This window comes from Loxodonta africana, chromosome 12, assembly GCF_030014295.1.
Source record: "Loxodonta africana isolate mLoxAfr1 chromosome 12, mLoxAfr1.hap2, whole genome shotgun sequence".
NCBI lineage: Eukaryota > Metazoa > Chordata > Mammalia > Proboscidea > Elephantidae > Loxodonta > Loxodonta africana.
Window position 1 is genome coordinate 42,074,001 of NC_087353.1, and position 19,677 is coordinate 42,093,677.

The window sequence follows — 19,677 nt, forward strand, 5'->3', positions numbered from 1 at the left end:
GGCAGGTAATATCTTGTTTTGTATGGTTTTTAAGTGTCATTTTTGAAATGACATAGATTTTCTATATTGACCTTCTACCTGGAGTCCTTGCTAATTGTTTTTAACTCCCCATTCTCCTCTCTTTCCAGTCCCTGGTAACCATTGATAAATTTTGGTCTCTATAAATTTGCCTACTCTATTGGCATAGCAGAGTTTATTAAGAAAATGTTCTGCATTCCACTTTGGTGAGTGGCATCTGACAGTTTAAAAGCTTGAAAGTAGCCATCTAAGATGCATCAATTGGTCCCAACCCACTTGGAGCAAAGGAGAATGAAGAACACCAAAGACACAAGGAAAATATTAGCCCAAGAGACAAAAGGTCCACATAAACCAGACTCCACCAGCCTGAGACCAGAAAAACTAGGTGGTGCCCAACTACCACCAATGACCACCAGAGAGTCCCAGACAGAGCTGGAGAAAAGTGTGGAGCAGAACTCAAATTTATGTAGAAAGACCAGACTTAATGGTCTGATAGAGACTGGAGAAACTCCTGAAACTATGGCCCCTGGATGCTCTGTTAACCCAGAACTAAAACCATTCCTGAAGACCACTCTTCAGACAAAGTTTAGACAGGACTATAAAACAAAAAATAATACTTGTGAGGAGTGTGCTTCCTAGTTCAATCAGACCAAATGGGTGGATCCTACCCGGAGGCAGGATGAGAAGGCAGGAAGGGACAGAAACTGGTTGAATGGATGCAGGGAAGCCGGGGTGGAAAGGAGGAGTGTGCTGTCACATTGTGGGAATTGCAACTAATGTCACTAAACAATGTATGTAAAAATTTTTGTATGAGAAATAAACTTGAGCTGTAAACTTTCACCTAAAGCACAATAAAAAAAATTGCCTATTCTAGATATTTCACCAAAATGGAATCATACAATATTTGTCCTTTTGTGTCTGACATTTCAGTTAGCATAATGTTTTCAAGATTCATCCGTGTCATAGCATGTATCAGAACTTCATTTTTCTTCATGACTGAATAATATTCCCATGTGTGTGTATACCACATTTGTTATCCATTCATCTGTTGATGGTCACTGGGTTGTTTCTATGTTTTGGCTATTGTGAATAATGCCTCAATGAACATTAGTGTATATATGTCTGTTTGAGTCTCTGCTTTCAATTCTTTTGAGTATATACCTAGGAGTAGAATTGCTGGGTCATGTAGTAATTCTGTGTTTAACTTTTTGAGTAACTACCAAACTGTTTTCTGCAGCCCTGTACCATTTTACATTCCCACTAGCAACGTATGAGGGTTCTAATTTCTCCACATCCTCATCAACACTTGGTGTCATGGATTGAATTATGTCTCGCCCCCCCCCCCCAATTGTGTGTATCACATTGGGCTGGGCCATGATTCCCAGTATTGTGTGATTTTCCTCTGTGTTGTAAATCCTGCCTCTATGATATTAATGAGGGAGGATGGGAGGCAGTTATGTTACTGAAATGCAGGACTCAACCTACAAGATAGGATTGTGTCTTGAGGCAAGCTCTTGAGTTATAAAAGAGAGAAGCAAGCAGAGAATCAAACATACCACCAAGAAAGCAGTGCCAGGAGCAGAGTGCATCCTTTGAATCTGGGGTCCCTGCATAGAGAAGCTCCTAGTCTGGGAGAAGATTGATGAGAAGGCCGACAGAGAGAGAAAGCCTTCTCCTGGACCTGACACCCTGAATTTGGACTTTTATCCTACTTTACTGTGACAAAATAAACTTCTATTTGTCAAAGCCATTCACTTGTGATGTTCTGTTGTAGCAGCACTGCATAACTAAGACATTTGGAGTTTTCTTTTTTTTAAATTGTAGCCATTCTGGTAGGTGTGAAGTGGTATCTCATTGTGGTTTTGATTTGCATTTCTATAATGACTAATGATGTTTTGCGTCTTTTCATGTCCTATTTTGCCTCTTGTATATCTTTTTTTGGGGAAACATCTATTCAAGTCCTTTGCCCATTTTTTAACTGTGTTATTTGTCTTTTTGTTGTTGAGTTTTAGTTCTTTACATATTTTAGATTCTAAACCCTTGCCAGGTATATCATTTGGAAATATTTTCTCCTATTCTGTGAGTTGTCTTTTCCCTCTCTTGATAGTGTCCTTTGATGCACAAAAGTTTTCAGTTTTAATCAAGTCCAATTTACATTATTTTTTATTTTGTTGCTTGTGCTTTGGTGTCATATCTAAGAAACCGTTGCCAATTCTAACATCATGAGAATTTACCTCATGAAAATTTTAGCTTTTACATTTAGTCCTTTGAACTATTTTGAGTTAATTTTTTTATACGGTGTGAGATACAGGTCCAAATTCGTTCTTTTGCATGTGTTCTTTTGTCTGAGCACCATTTGTTGAAGAGACTATTCAACAAATTATCTTAGCACATTTTGAATTGTCTTAGCACTGATGTTGAAAATAAATTGCTCATAAATGTGAGGAGTTATTTCAGGACACTTAATTCTATTCTGCTGCTATTCATAAGGCTTTCACTGGCTAATGCTTTTCAGAAGTAGACTGCTGGGTCCTCCTTCCTAGTCTGTCTTAGTCTGGAAGCTCAGCTGAAACCTGTCCACCATAGCCGACCCTGTTGGTGTCTGAATACCGGTGTCACAGCTTCCAGCATCAGAGCAACATGCAAGCCCCCACAGTATGACAAACTGACAGACACAACTTCTTCATTGCAAATCCCTTTTTTCACCAACATAAACAGTGACTATACACATGGACCTCACCAGATGGAATACACAGGAATCAAATCGACTACATCTGTGGAAAGATGATGAAAAAACTCAACATCATCAGTCAAAACAAGGCCAGGGGCCATCTGTGGAACAGACCTTCAATTGCTCGTATGCATGTTCAAGTCAAAACTGAAGAAAATTAGAAAAAGTCCACGAGAGCCAAAGTACGACCTTGCATATATCCTACCTGAATTTAGAGACCATCTCAGGAATAGATTTGACTCATTGCACACTAATGAGCTGTGGAATAACATCAAGGACATCATACACGAAGAAAGAAAGACGTCGTTAAAAATACAGGAAAGAAAGAAAAGACCAAAATGGTTGTCAGAAGAGACTCTGAAACTTGCTGTTGAACATCGAGCAGCTAAAGCAAAAGGAAGAAATGATGAAGTAAAAGAACTGAACAGAAGATTCCAAGGGTGGCTTCAGAAGACAAAGTATTATAATGACACATGCAAAAAGTTGGAGATAGAAAACCAAAAGGGAACAACGCTGTCAGCATTTCTCAAGCTGAAAGAACTGAAGAAAAAAATTCAAGCCTCAAGTTACAATAGTGAAGGATTCTATGGGAAAAATATTAAATGATGCAGGAAGCATCAAAAGAAAATGGAAGGAATACACAGAGTCATTATACCAAAAAGAATTGGTCGGTGTTCAACCATTTCAAGAGGTAGCATATGATCAGGAACCAATGGTACCGAAGGAAAAAGTCCATTCTGCTCTGAAGGCATTGGTGAAAAACAAGGCTCCAGGGATTGATGGAATATCAATTGAACTGTTTCAACAAATGATTCAGCGCTGGAAGTGCTCACTTGTCTATGCCAAGAAATATGGAAGACAGTTACCTGGCCAACCGACTGGATGAATATTTATGCATATTTCCAAGAAAGGTGATCCAACCAAATGCCGAAATTATCAAACAATATCATTAACATCACACACAAGCAAAATTTTGCTGAAAGTCATTCAAAAGTGGCTGCAGCAGTATATTGACAGGAAACTGCCAGAAATTCAGCCTGGATTCAGAAGAGGATGTGGAACCAGGGATATCATTGCTGATGTCAGATGGATCCTGGCTGAAAGCAGACAATACCAGAAGGATGTTTACCTGTGTCTTACTGACTACGCAAAGGCATTTGACAGTGCAGATCATAACAAAATTATGGATAACATTACAAAGAATGGGAATTCCAGAACACTTAATCGTGCTCATGAGGAACCTGAACATAGGTCAAGAGGCAGCTGTTCAGACAGAACAAGGGGATACTGAGTGGTTTAAAGTGAGGGAAGCTGTGCATCAGGGTTGTATCCTTTCACCATATTTATTCGATCTGTCTGCTGAGCAAATAATCTGAGAAGCTGGATTTTATGAAGAAGAACAGGGCACCAGGATTGGGGGCTCATTAACAACCTGTGTTATGCAGGTGACACAACCTGGCTTGCTGAAAGTGAAGAGGACTTGAAGCACTTACTAATGAAGATCAAAGACCACAACCTTCAGTATGGATTACACCTCAACATAAAGAAAACAAAAATCCTCACAACTGGACCAATGAGCAACATCATGATAAACGGAGAAAAGACTGAAGTTGTCAAGGATTTCATTTTACTTGGATCCACAATCAACACCTATGGAAGCATCAGTCAAGAAATCAAACGACTCATTACATTGGGCAAATCTGCTGCAAAAGACCTCTTTAAAGTGTTAAAAAGCAAAAATGTCACCTTGAGGACTAAGGTACACCTGACCCAAGCCATGGTGTTTTCAGCCACCTCTTATGCATGGGAAAGCTAGACAACGAATAAGGAGGACTGAAGAAGAGTTGATGCCTTTGGGTTCTGATGTTGGTGAAGAATATTGAATATACCATGGACTGACAAAAGAATGAACAAAGCTGTCTTGGAAGAAGTACAGCCAGAATGCTCCTTAGAAGTGAGGATGATGAAACTTCGTCTCACATATTTTGGACAGGTTACCAGGAGGGACCAGTCCCTGGAGAAGGACATTATGCTTGGTAGTGGAGGGTCAGTGAAAAAGAGGAAGACCCCCAATGAGATGGATTGACAATGGCCGTAACAATGGGCTCAAGCATAACAAGGATCGTGAGGGCGGTGTAGGATCGGGCAGTGTTTCGTTCTGTTGTGCGTAGGGTCACTACGGGTCGGAACCGACTTGACAGCACCTGAAAATAATAATAATAGTTAATGAAATGACTGACATATATGAATTTAAAATTACTGATTACTACTTTTTTTCATTTTTCTGCTTTCTTGTGTTATTTAGGACAATTCAAGTTGTTGTTGTTTTTGTCGTTAGATGCTGTCGAGTCGGTTCCAACTCATAGCGACCCTATGCACAACAGAACGAAACACTGCCCTGTCCTGCGCCATCCTTACAATCGTTGTTATGCTTGAGCTCATTGTTACAGCCACTGTGTCAATCCACCCTGTTGAGGGTCTTCCTCTTTTCCGCTGACCCTGTACTCTGCCAAGCATGATGTCCTTCTCCACAGACTTATCCCTCCTGACAATGTGTCCAAAGTATATAAGATGCAGTCTCGCCATCTTTGCTTCTAAGGAGCATTCTGGTTGCACTTCTTCCAAGACAGATTTATTTGCTCTTCTAGCAGTCCTTGTTATATTCAATATTCTTCGCCAACACCACAATTCAAAGGCATCAGTTCTTCTTTGATCTTCCTTATTCATTGTCCAGCTTTCACTTGCATATGATGCGATTGACAATACCATGGCTTGGGTCAGGTGCACCTTAGTCTTCAAGGTGACATCTTTGCTCTTCAACACTTTAAAGAGGTCCTTTGCAGCAGATTTACCCGATGCAATGCGTCTTTTGATTTCTCGACCGCTGCTTCTGTGGCTGTTGATTGTGGATTCAAGTAAAATGAAATCCTTGACAACTTCAATCTTTTCTCCGCTTATCATGATGTTGCTTATCGGTCCAGGTGTGAGGATTTTTGTTTTCTTTATGTTGAGGTGTAATCCATACTGAAGGCTGTGGTCTTTGATCTTCATTAGTAAGTGCTTCAAGTCCTCTTCACTTTCAGCAAGCAAGGTTGTGTCATCTGCATAACACAGGTTGTTAATGAGTCTTCCTCCAGTCCCGATGCCCCGTTCTTCTTCATATAGTCCAGTTTCTCGGATTATTTGTTCAGCATACAGATTGAATAGGTATGGTGAAAGAATACCACCCTGGCGCACACCTTTCCTGACTTTAAACCAATCAGCATCCCCTTGTTGTGTCCAAACAACTGCCTCTTGATCTATGTAAAGGTTCCTCATGAGCACTATTAAGTGTTCTGGAATTCCCATTCTTCGCAATGTTATCCATAATTTGTTATGATCCACGCAGTCGAATGCCTTTGAATAGTCAAAAAACCACAGGTAAACATCCTTCTGGTATTGTCTGCTTTCAGCCAGGATCCATCTGACATCAGCAATGATATCCCTGGTTCCACATCCTCTTCTGAAACCAGCCTGAATTTCTGGCAGTTCCCTGTCGATATACTGCTGCAGGCATTTTTGAATGATCTTCAGCAAAATTTTGCTTGCATGTGATATTAATGATATCGTTCTATAATTTCCACATTCGGTTGGATCACCTTTCTTGGGAATAGACATAAATATGGATCTCTTCCAGTCAGTTGGCCAGGAAGCTGTCTTCCAATTTTCTTGGCACAGACGAGTGAGCATCTCCAGCGCTGCATCTGTTTGTTGAAACATCTCAATTGATAGTCCCTCAATTCCTGGACCCTTGTTTTTCACCAATGCCTTCAGAGCAGCTTGGACTTCTTCCTCAGTACCATCGGTTTCTGATCATATGCTATCTCTTAAAATGGTTGAACATCGACTAATTCTTTTTGGTATAATGACTCTGTGTATTCCTTCCATCTCCTTTTGATGCTTCCTGCATCATTTAATATTTTCCCATAGAATCCTTCACTATTGCAACTCGAGGCTTGAGTTTTTTTTTCAGTTCTTTTCAGCTTGAGAAATGTCGAGTGTGTTCTTCCCTTTTGGTTTTCCATTTCCAGCTCTTAGCACATGTCATTATAATACTTAACTTTGTCTTCTTGAGCCGCCCTTTGAAATCTTCTGTTCAGTTCTTTTACTTCATCAATTCTTCCTTTTGCTTAAGCTGCTCGTCATTTGAGAGGAAGTTTCAGAGTCTCCTCCGACATCCATCTTGGTCTTTTCTTTCTTTCCTGTTTTTTCAATGACCTCTTGCTTTCTTCATGCATGATGTCCTTGATGTCATTCCACAACTTGTCCGGTCTTCGGTCACCAGTATTCAGTGCACAAATCTATTCTTCAGATGGTCTCTAAATTCAGGTGGGACGTACTCAGGCTCATATTTTGGCTCTCGTGGACTTGCTCTGATTTTCTTCAGTTTCAGCTTGAACTTGCATATGAGCAATTGATGGTCTGTTCCACAGTCTGCCTCTGGCCTTGTTCTGACTGATGATATTGAGCTTTTCCATCATCTCTTTCCACAGATGTAGTCAATTTGATTTCTGTGTGTTCCATCTGGTGAGGTCCATGTGTATAGTCGCTGTTTATGTTGGTGAAAGAAGCTATTTGCAATGAAGAAGTCACTGGTCTTGCAAAATTCTACCATTCGGTCTCCAGCATTGTTTCTATCACCAAGGCCATATTTTCCAACTACTGATCCTTCTTCGTTTCCAACTTCCACATTAAAATCACCAGTAATTATCAATGCATCTTGATTGCATGTTTGATCCATTTCAGACTGCGGCACCTGATAAAAATCTTCTATTTCTTCATCTTTGGCCCTAGTGGTTGGTGTGTAAATTTGAATAGTAGTGGTATTAACAGGTCTTCCTTGTAGGCGTATGTATATTATCCTATCACTGACAGCATTGTACTTCAGGATAGATCTTGAAATGTTCTTTTTGACGATGAATGCAACACCATTCCTCTTCAAGTTGTCATTCCCAGCATAGGAGACTATATGATTGTCTGATTCAAAATGGCCAATACCAGTTCATTTCAGTTCAGTAATGCCTAGGATATCGATGTTTATGCATTCCATTTCATTTTTGGCAATTTCTCATTTTCGTAGATTCATACTTCGTACATTCCAGGTTCTGATTATTAATGGATGTTTGCAGCTGTTTCTTCTTATTTTGAGTCATGCCACGTCAGCAAATGAAGGTCCCGAAAGCTTTATTCCATCCACGTCATTAGGGTCGACTCTACTTTCAGGAGGCAGCTCTTCCCCAGTCATCTTTTGAGTGCCTTCCAACCTGGGGAGCTCATCTTCCAGCACTATATCAGACAATGTTTTGCTGCTATTCATAAGGTTTTCACAGGCTAATACTTTTCAGAAGTAGACTGCCGGATCCTTCTTCCTAGTCTGTCTTAGTCTGGAAGCTCAGCTGAAACCTGTCCTCCATGGGTGACCCTGTTGGTATCTGAATACCTGTGGCATAGCTTCCAGCATCACAGCAACACACAAGCCCCCATAGTACGACAAACTGACAAGTATTTTTTATTATTCCATTATTTTATTATTCTTCCACTGCTAGATTGTTAGCTATACATTCTTTTGCTATTATTTTGTTGTTTATCCTAGAGATTACAAGATGTAGCTTTGATTCACTTCAATGTATCTAAAATTAGTACTTTTATCACTTCCCAGACAATTCAAGAACCTTACAAACTTAAACTCCATTTACACCCCTTGTGCCTATTGTGCTATTGTTCTTATATAGTTTAATTCTGCATATATTTTAAACTTCACAATACATTATTATTCTTATTGCTTAATACTCTAAATATTAATTTATATTTACCCACATCTTTCCATTTTATTGTTCTTCATTTTTTTCTGTGCCTCCATGCTTACAGTTGGGATCAGTTTCATTCTTCCTGAAGAGCTCCTTTCAGTATTACCCGTAGTGTACTCTATACTAATGAGAAATAGTTTCAGTATTTAGATTCAGTATTTGTTTGACTGAAAACTTATTTTCCTTTCAATCAAGGGAATTAATTGAAAGTTATTTTCATTGGGTATAGAAGTCTAGGAAAGTAGCTATCTTTCTTTTTTTTTTTTTTTTTAGCACATTAGAGATGTCATTCTGTTGTTTTCGCTTCCATTACTGGTGATGAGATATCACCTGTTCATTTTATTTCTAGTTCTTTGAATATAATGTCTTTTATCTTTGGCTGTTTTAAAGGTTGTCTTTGGTATTCAGCACTCTATAATGTACTTAGGTTTAGCTTGTCTTTGCCTTTATGCTGCTTCATAACACTTCTTAAATCTTAGGCTTGGACCTAAGGCTTTCTCACTTTGGAAAAGTTCCTAGTTATTAACTTTTCAAATATTGTTTCTTTCTCCTTTCCTTTTGGATTTCTATTACTGTGTCTCATATGTCTCTTGGTTCTCATATACATATATTTTTTCTCTTCCTGTTTCAGTATGGATATTTTCTTCAGACCTCTCTTCCCATTTTCCGTCCTCTCTTCTGCTAATTAAACCTATTTTTGAGTTCTTTAATCTGCTGTTAAACCTATTTTTGAGTTCTTTAATTTTTCTGTTCTAAAACTTCCATTGGATTTTTTTTTTTTTTTGACAGCTTCTAGTTTTTGGATAAAATTCTCAATTTTGTCATCTAATTTCTTGAGCATATAAATTATACATATTTTAAAATCCATGTCTAATAACTCCAATATGTAGATTGTTTGCGAGTCTGTTCTAACCAAAGGTTAATGCCTTGAATCCACCAGCTTCTCCTTGGAAACACTATGGGACCCTACTCTGTCCTACAGGGTCACCATGAGTCAAAATTGACTCGATGGCAACAGGTTTGGTTTGGTTTTTTCGGTTTATTTTTGTTTCTTGGTTTTTACTCATTTAGTCTTACCTTCTGGCATACACGGCAATTTTTTATTAAATGCTGGACATTTTATATGAAAACTTGAAGAGATAGTTCAAAGCTCTGAATGTAGTTACTTACCCCAGAGAGGAAAAACATTATCTCCATTACTGGTCTGACAGAGACCAGAGAAACCCCTGAGACTATGGCCACTGGACACCCTTCCAACTCAGAATTTAAGCCACTCCCAAAGTTCACCTTTCAGCCAAAGATTAGACAGGCTTATAAGACAAACAGAAACATATGTGAGGAATGTGTTTCTTAGATCAATCAAGGATTCAAGACCAAATGGGCAACACCTGTCCAAAAGCAAAGACGAGAAGGCAGGAAGGAACAGGAAAACTGGACAAATGGAAATGGGGAATCTGGAGTGGAAAAGAGGAATGCTGTCATATTGTGGGTATTGCAACCAATGCTACAAAACAAATTGTGTATAAATTTTTGAATGAGAAATAATTTGTAAACTTTCACCTAAAGAACGCACACACACACACACACACACACACACACACACAAAGATTATCTCCAGAGAGAAAAGTTATTTTTGCTTCTGGCCATGTTTTAGAGTGTGGTGATATTATCTCAATTCAATCAGGGGTTGAACTCATCAGAGCTGAGTTTCATTTTTTTTTTTTTTGCATTTACTCCTTTCTTTCTTTTTTAAAATTTTATTAATTTTGTTGTTGTCGAAGAACAACATACACCCATTCAACAGTTTCTACACATACAATTCAGTGACATTGATTACATTCTTTGAGTTGTGCAACCATTCTCACCCTCCATTTCTGAGTCTTTTTTCCCCCCCCATTAGCAAAAACTCACTGTCCCCTATCTAACATTTTGAGTTGCTGTTGTTAATTTGATACCATATATATTGCCCTTTTTTAAGCATAATGCTCAAGGCAGACATTTTTACTAGTTAAACTAAGCCGTTATTTGGTTTTAAGAAGACTTCAGGGGATATTTTTGGTTTAAAGTTTAACCATTACCTCAGGGCAATAGTTTTGGGGGTTCATCCAGCATCCACGTTTTCAGAAAAACTAGATTCCATGAAAATTTGAAATTCTGTTGTGCATTTTCTCCCTTTTGATCAGGATTCTCCCATAGAATCTTTTATCAAAATGTTCAGCAATGGCAGCCAGGTACCATCCAGTTCTGGTCTCATGGCAAAAGAGGCCATTGTTCCTGGAAGCAATTAGCCACACATTTCATTGTCTGCTCTTATTCCTGATTCTCCTTCTTCCTCTGTTGGTCCAGGCAGATAGAGACCAATTGTTGTGCCTCACCCCACCCTGAAACACGGCCAGAAGCAAAAATAACTCTCCTCTCTGGAGATAATCTTTGTGTGTGTGCATGTGTACTTTAGGTGAAAATTTAGAGAGCAAATTATTTCTCATTCAAAAATTTATACACAAATTGTTTTGTAACATTGGTTGCAAGTTTTTAAGACCCCAGATATTACACAACATACAAGGAGGTAGAAAAGAAGCACTAAGCACTTTATTAGGCCAATTTACTGGGATGTCGCATGAAACCATGACCCTAAACCTTCAAACCCAGGAACCAAATTCCATGAGGTGTTTGGTAGTACTTAAGAAGCCTTATAGCTAATCTTTTTAATTTTAATCATTGTTGTAAATATGTTCGTCACACTTTTGCCAATTCAGCTTTTTACAGGTGTACAGCTTATTGGTAGCACTTACAGAATTGACTGTTCAACCCTACCATTAATCCATCACTGTAAACCAAAACGCAGTACTTCATAAAAAATAATCCACCTTTGCCCCACTCTCTTGCCCCTAGCAACCACTAATAAACTTTGGGTCTCTATACATTTGCCTTTTCTTGTCTTTTTATGAGTGAGGTCATACAATATTTGTCCTTCGTGGTTGATTTATTGCACTCAGCATAATGTCTTTTTAGCTCCATCCGCATTGTAGCATGTATCAAGACTTAGTTTACCCTACTGGCTGAGTAGTATTCCATTATATGTATGTACCACATTTTGTTGAACCATTCATCTGTTGATAGGCATTTAGGTTGTTTCCACCTTTTGGCTATCTGTAGGCAATGAACATTGGTTTACAAGTCTCTGTTTGAGTTTCTGCTTTCAAGTCTTTTGGGCGTATACCTATATGCCCAAAGTGGAATTGCTGGGTCATATGGTAGTTCTGCTTTTAGTTTTCGGGGAACCGCCACACCGTTTTCCACAATGGCCGTACCATTTTGGATTCCCACCAGCAATGGATATGTGTTCCCATATCCCCGCATCCTCTTTTTTTTTTTTTTTTTTAATTTTAGCTATCCTAGTGGGAGTGAAATGGTATCTCATTGTGGTTTTGATTTGCCTCCCTCTAATGGTTAATGACATTGAGCATCTTTTCATGTGTTTGGTGGACATTTGAATGTTAAGCTTCAATTTTTGAGTCTGGTCTATTTCAGGCTTACCCCTTCTCCTAGATATAGTCGTTTGAGGATCCCAGCTGAAAGCCTGGGGGTATTTATTAGAGTCCCTCCTCTGTGGTCCCTAAAAACTCTTGTGTTTGTCCATCTATCTCCATAAAACTATTGGAAGTTCTACTTAGCTTCTTATCCTCAAGTCAGCCTTAGTCAGCTACTGCTTGAGAACTGGTAAATGCCTTGAGAGAAAAATGTAGGCTCACCATTCTACATTCCACATTTCCCATCTCTCTGGGATCTTGGCTCTTCTAGCTTTTGATAACTTGATAGCTCTCCAATGACTTCAAATAGATTTGTTATTATTATTATTTTTTAATTTTTCATCCAACTTTTCTAGTTCTTCTCAGTTGGGCAGTTCTTCTGAAGCAAAGCATTACTATAAACAGAAATCTTGTTTCCATTCTAGAAACTTGGACGTTGTATATTCTGTTTCTATTCTTTTAGTCGTTACACAAGGAATTTCAAAATGCATACTTATCCAATTCTCCATTCAGAATCATTTTGCCAACACTGTTAAATCCATCCATCGAGGTTTTAATTTCGATACCGTATTCTCGATTTCTAGAAGTATTATTTGGTTCTTTTTTAAATCTGCTAGATCATATTTTATGGTTTTCTGTTACTTATAAATATATTTAAGCTTGTATCTTATTTCTTTAAATACATATGCATAGCCGTTTCCTAATCTGGATCTGATAATTCCAATACCTGATGTCTTTTCAGATTTGTTTCTGCTTTCTGTTGTTTCTGCAGATGTGCTTATTTTAGAGTATTTAATATTTCACATTAATATTTAACACTTGTGAAATTGGGATATGTTTTACAAGTGATGATGTTTCATAATTTAATTGGTAGTTTTTTTTTTTTCTTTCTTAGATTTGATGGAATGCAATATTTGTGGGGAGTTTTTGAAAGCTAGGATGATCTTCCTCAGAGAGTATTTCATTTGCTTTTGACTCTGGTGCCAAGGAGCCCTGGTTATACTTGGCTCCTAACTGAAAGGCTGGTGGTTTCAAACCACCAGCTGCTCCATGGGAAAAAGGCCTGGCAACCTGCTTCCGTAAAGATAATAGCCTGGGAAACCCTATTGGGCAGTTCTACTCTTTCATATAAGGTTGCTATGAGTTGGAATTGACTCAGTGGTATACAATAGCAATGTGGTGCCATCAACTCAGGATCGTTTTTAAATTCCTGACTTGAGGGTTTTTTAGGACCACCCAGATAATATGAAATTGAACTGAAAATTACACAAAAATTAGCCTGTGGTTACAACCTCCCTTGGATTTCTCTCCAGCTCCCTGAACTTTAGATAGTGTTGAGGCAACTTACTCTGTAGTTCCCTGGGGATAGAGACGAGTGGCAGATTTGTCATTCTGAGGTTCCAGTTGAAAGTAGGGAAGGTCTTGTATTGGATTTTTTTTTTTCTTGGTCTTATGGTTTGTGTTTTTGCAGTTTTCTTTAAGAAGTTCTTCTCTGTCCTAGGTCACAAAGATCCCCTCCTACTTTTTTTCTTTCTTTCCTCCTTCCTCCCTTCCTCCCTCCCTCCCTCCCTCCCTCCCTCCCTCCCTCCCTCCCTCCCTCCCTTCCTTCCTTCCTTCCTTTCTGTTTTTCAGCCTTACCTTTCACATTTTAGTTTTTAAATCATTTGGAGTCTACCTCTATATGTGCTGGGTGGAAATCCTGGTGGCACAGTGGTTAAATGCTATGGCTGTTAACCAAAAGGTCGGCAGTTTGAATCCACCAGGTGCTTCTTGGAAACTCTATGGGGCAGTTCAACTCTGTCCTATAGGGTTGCTATGAGTTGGAATCGACTTGATGGCAGTGGGTTTTCTATATGTGCTATTAAGAAGTGATCCAATTTTATTTTCCTCATTATTGTAAGCCAGTTTCCCCATAACCATTTCCTAAAGAATCTTTTTCCTATTGACTTATGAAACTCCCTTTATCATATTAAGCTGCCATATATATGTGAGTCTGTCTCTGAGTTTTCTATTTTGTTCCATTGGTCTATTTGTTCCTGTTTTTATCATCATTACTTTGTTGTATGTCTTAATGTTGAGTACAGTAAGTATCTTCTTTGCCATTCTTTTTAATGTTGATTTAGCTGTAGGTGGAGTTTTAGTTCTCCATATAAATTTTAGAGAGTTTTAACAAGCTCTTCAAACGTCCCAACTGAAATTTTGACTGGAAATGCATTAAAATATAATTTAATTTGGGAAGTACTTACATCTTTATAATTTTAAATAATACCAACCAAGAGCCTGGAATGTCTCTCCATTTAGTCATATCATGTTTTATATCCATGAGTTCTATAATTTTCTACTTTACGGTCTTCTGTATTTCTGGTTAATACCTCAACAATTTATCACATTTATTGCTATTATTAATTATATCTTTACCATCTTTTTCTAGTTTTTTGCTGCAGTGGGATTATGTTATTGGTATTTGTAAGTTGTTCTATTCTGCAGCCTTCATGAATTCTCTTATTAAGGCTGTTGGAGAACATCTCTGGTTATCATTTCATTTGCTTCCATACTTACTCATCTACTCAAATTACCTATTTATTTTTTGCCCAATTTTGCTATTCTTTTCTAGGAATTTAACCATTTCATCAGGTTTTTCACATTAACGTATACCCGTTAAAAAACCTGTCGCTGTCAAGTCGATTCCGACTCATAGCGACCCTACAGGACAGAGTAGAACTGCCCCATAAGAGTTTCCAAGGAGCACCTGCTGGATGTGAACTGTCAACCTTTTGGTTAGCAGATGTAGCTCTTAACTAGTACACCACCAGAGTTTCTGAATTAATGTATAGCTTCTAAAAAAATTTTTTTTTCCTCCTTCTTCTCCTACTTCTTTTTAATTTCCAGTGAAATTTACATTTACTTTGACCTATTCCTCTCAGGGCATTATCAGCTCAGGACCGCTTGTACTTTCATTTCGAGGTTTCCTAGCTACACAGTGAGTATAAACTAGAACTCCAAACCAATATGAGGATAGACACATGGTTAAAATTCTGAGATAACTTTTTCCCACCCAGAACTCAAGTTTTCCTTGTCTGGTGGGCAGATTTTTTTTTTCCTACCTACCTAGGTGCGTAGCCCTTTGAGGATCCTGGCTTTTTCTGCGGTGTTAATTCCAAATAAAGGAGCCCTGGTGGTACAGTCGAGCCCTGGTGGCCCAGTGGTTAAGTGCTAACTGAAAGGTTGGTAGTTTAAATCTATCACCTGCTCCTTGGAAACCCTATGGGACAGCTCTATTCTGTCGTATAAGGTTGCCGTGAGTTGAAATCTACTCCGGAGCAATGGGTTTAATTCCAAATACCCACTGTAGACCTTGTTCCTTATTCCTGCTTTGCTGTTAACCCAAGTCCTTTAGTGACTGAAACCGCAAATGCCCTAGGGCAATGAAGTGTCAGCTGGCTTTCCACTTTTGTTTTTCAGTTTTCTCTTTATTTTTGGCCCTGTGGATATCCTTTACTCTCTTGTGGGGAGCTAAACTCTACAATTAAAAGGATGTATGTTGTATTTATTAAGCATTTCCAGGTGTTTTGTAGTGGGAGTGTTTTCAGATTATTTCACTCTGTGATATTATGTGTAGATCATTTTGAGATAAATTTATAAAAAGATCATTTGTAAGTTTATTAACCTGTACTTCAACATCAGTTTTCCTTTTGTTTCCTATTTTTAACCAATGGTATATTTTGGATATAAATTAAATAATACATGAAGAAGCATAAAATATATTTTAAACTCTCTAAGGGTCAAAACTACCACTGCAGAGAGGGGTATTCAATTGAATAATAAACTGACTGACTGAGTCATGAGCATATTCATGAAAAACTCTAAAAAAAAATTTTTTTTTTTTTATTAATGAAGTCCCCACTAATTGTTGTGTAGGCTCTTCTGATACATTTGACACACTCTCAGAAACAAATGCCCTGATTTAAAGGGAATATTCGTTTTATTTGAAATTGCAACAAACGTCATTATTGCCTTTCAAATGACCTAGAACACCTTTTTAAAAATCCAAGGAGTTCAGTTCTGCTGTTGTTAGTTGGGAGCCCTGGTGGAGCAGCTGTTAAGAGCTGGGCTGCTAACTAAAAAGGTTGGCTGTTTGAATCCACCAGCCACTTCCTGGAAACCCAATGGGGCTGTTCTACTCTGTCCTATAGGGTCACCATGAGTAGAAATCAACTCAATGGCAACAGGGTTTTGTTTTTTTTTAATTTTTTATTGTGCTTTAGGTGAAAGTTTACAAAGCATATTAGTTTTTTGTTAAACAATACACATATTGTTTTGTGACATCGGTTGCCAACGCTGTGACATGTCAACATTCTCCCCTTCTCGACCTTGGGTTCCCCATTTCCATTTGTCTAGCTTTTCCTATTCCCTCTTGCCTTCTCGCCCTTGCCCCTGGGCTGGTGTGCCCATTTAGTCTCATATACATGGTTGAACTATGTGTGTTATTGTTTGTTTTGTAGGCCTGTCTAATCTTTGGCTGAAGGGTGAACCTCAGGAGTGACTTCAGTACTAAGTTAAAAGGGTGTCTGAGGGCCACACTCTCAGGGTTTTTCCAGTCTCTGTCAGACCAGCAAGCCTGGTGTTTTTTTTGTGAGTTTGAATTTTGTTCTACATTTTTCTTCACTTCAGCTCTGTCTGGGACCCTGTATTGTGATCCCTGTCAGAGCAGTAAGGGTTTGGTTTTGGTTGTTAGTTGCCGTGTAATGACCTTACGCAGGGGTTTCCTACTAATTAGGAAATTCTGACCTATAGGCTAATATTAAAACTCCACAGTTTAATGTAATCTGGTTCCACCTACCATTTCACCCGTATCTCATGCTACTTAGCAAAGATGCACCTGATGATCATGATATGGAAACCCTGGTGGCGTAGTGGTTAGTTAAGTGCTGCAGCTCTTAACCAAGAGGTCAGCAATTTGAATCCGCCAGGCACTCCTTGGAAACTCTACGGGGCAGTTCTACCCTGTCCTATAGAGTCACTATGAGTTGGAATTGACTCGACGGCAGTGGGGTTTGGTTTGGTTTTGATCATGGTATGCTGATCTCAGTATTGCTTCCACTTGCCGGCAATGCTTTTTTCTCACCTAAATATCTTCCGCTGATTCTTCAAACTCCAATACAATTGTCAACTTCTTGAGTAATTATTCCCTTCTCTCTGAGGCAATCATTCTGTCCTCTGTATTCCCTAACACTTATTTTTCTGTTACAGCATTTGCCACATTGTATTATAACTTAGCAGTCTAGACATCTCATCTGTCTTCCCTACTAGTACAAATTCTTAGAGTGCAGGGATCATACTTATTTTTCTAGTCCCAGAACTCCACACAGGACCTAGTACTCAATACTCAATAAATGAATAAATGAGTGAGGTGGTATAAGAACCAATCAAATCAATTTATTATCAATTAAATCTATTATTAGTTCTGTTTCCCTTTGTTCTACGTCTGTTCTGACACCAGCTGCACATACAGCACTTCTTCCTCCAACCCTAACCACCCGGAACTCGGTCAGACCTGACAAGTTAAAGGACACATCCTTCAAACTGCCAAATCTGCCCAAGACCTCAGATGCCAACTGCAAGCTTCTGGGCCCCACGACACACTCACTTCTGACCTGCTGGCTACAAATTTGGGGTTTTTGCCACTACCCCTCAGGATGCTAGCCATCAGCTCAGCGTCTCCAGGGTTCTTTCTCACTTCTGATCTCTAGCTCCTACTACTCCCCTGGTTCCACAATTTGCTAGAATGACTCACAGAACTCAGGCAAGTACTATACTTACTATTACAGTTTAATTATAGCAAAAGGATACAAATGAAGAGACTCATAGGGCAAGGTCTGGGAAGGTTCCCAATGTGGAGCTTTCATGTCTCAAAAAGGGGAACGCTATCTTCCCATGTGCATTGATGTCTTTCACCAGGCAGGAAGCCCATGGAGTTTCAATGTCCAGAGCTTTTATCAGGGGTCTCGTCACATAATTCAAACTTAAGCGCTCTTCCTTGAAGTTGGTTGATATCACACAGTGGGTCTCTCTGGCCTGGCCAGGTCCTACCCAAGAGTTACCTCATTAGCATAATCTGTTAGGCTATGGTCTGGAGCCTTCATCAAATGGCTAATGTGGTCTGGAGCTCTCAACAAAGACAATTATGATTACTGGGGAAATTCCAAGGTTTAAGAGGTTACGTTTCAGGAACCAAGGACAAAGACCAAATGGTTTGGGTAAAGTTAAATTCTTTACCCCACAGGTGGTAATTGTTGCTATATTATAGATGCCAACTGTATCAGTACCTGCGCCTATAAGATGAGATGTGCTATCAATACGGCTTCTAACCTAGAACATAACCTGATTTTATTTTATTTTTATTTTTGTCTCTCTAGACTTCAAAGCAGCATAAACTGAAAAAGATTCAGAAATTCACAGGTTAGAAAGAACCTATCATTTACTCTTTAGTTCCCCAAGAATCAACTGCAGATCTCCTTTAAGACTCTATCTTTAAATAGCAGGTGGAGGGAGGTTGAAAAAGAGGATATAAATAAAGGTATGCCTATTCTTTCTAGCATCTTCACTTCCAAAGAGATGTAAACTCCACAATTCTTTCCATGTTTCCTTTCCTCATGTCCTTTTGTGCCTTTCCCCATGTCCTTTTGTGCAAAGCACAAAGTATTAGGAAAGAAACTTAGTGAGACTGGGGAATAGAGAAGGGGACTATCAAGAATTTGGTGAGGAAAGTTGCAGTACCCTTTATTCCCACCGTGGATACCAGATAGATTTCTTTGGAGGAAAAGATATGGATCATGACCTCTGTTTTCCCAACTCCACCTCCCTATTACTGTGATTATCTTTCTCATATCCACCACACACTGAAGGCAGTACAGTATAGTTTAAAAACAAAAAACTTGAGACCTGGGTTAAGTCTGATCATAATTGGCTTTATGATCTTGGGCATGACTTCACCTTTGTTTCTTTATTTGCAAAATAAGCATCATTAACTATTGGACTAGGTGATGCCCATGGTTAATGATGCTAATAGATTCTTCACCTCTACTCCCAGATCCACAGTGGGAAGAAGACCCCATGATGGGTTACACTGAAGCTAACCTGACATAGTAAGTAATCTCTGTCTTCACTGTCTATTCCTTCTCCCTTCAGCCTAGTACCCATAAATTCTGTGAAAGTTAAAAGATACATGGGACTCTGTTTTACTTACAAGGATAGCTGTCTCCTTTCTAAGTCTTTCCTCCTGTTGGTTTCTTTCCCAATTCTTTAATATCATTTCCATCATGTTAACGTACTACGTTGTATTCAGCTTTTCAGGATTCCCTGTGGGCTGGACCCAGGAGTACGTACTCTGGTCAATGGACAGGAGTCTTCAACACATCTTCAGATACCTGGAAAGTGCAAGGTCAGAGAATAGTAGTTTTTAGGCAGGATTGAAGGTGGTAGAACTTTTAAGAGGGAGGGAAGGGGTAAAGGAGGAGGAAGAGAAAAAGGAAAGAAAAAAGGAGTGAGGTAT

General features: G+C 38.9%; 1 protein-coding gene across 1 annotated transcript in view; it reads left to right on the top strand.

Annotated features, from left to right (window-relative positions):
• Nucleotides 1–19,677, top strand: part of SPATA31H1 (SPATA31 subfamily H member 1) — a 63,966-nt gene that overhangs the window by 26,513 nt on the left and 17,776 nt on the right. Inside the window, 3 exon segments of the mRNA XM_064294763.1 lie at nt 18,542–18,614; nt 19,210–19,270; nt 19,471–19,566. Coding sequence (XP_064150833.1) covers nt 18,542–18,614; nt 19,210–19,270; nt 19,471–19,566 — 230 coding nt within the window.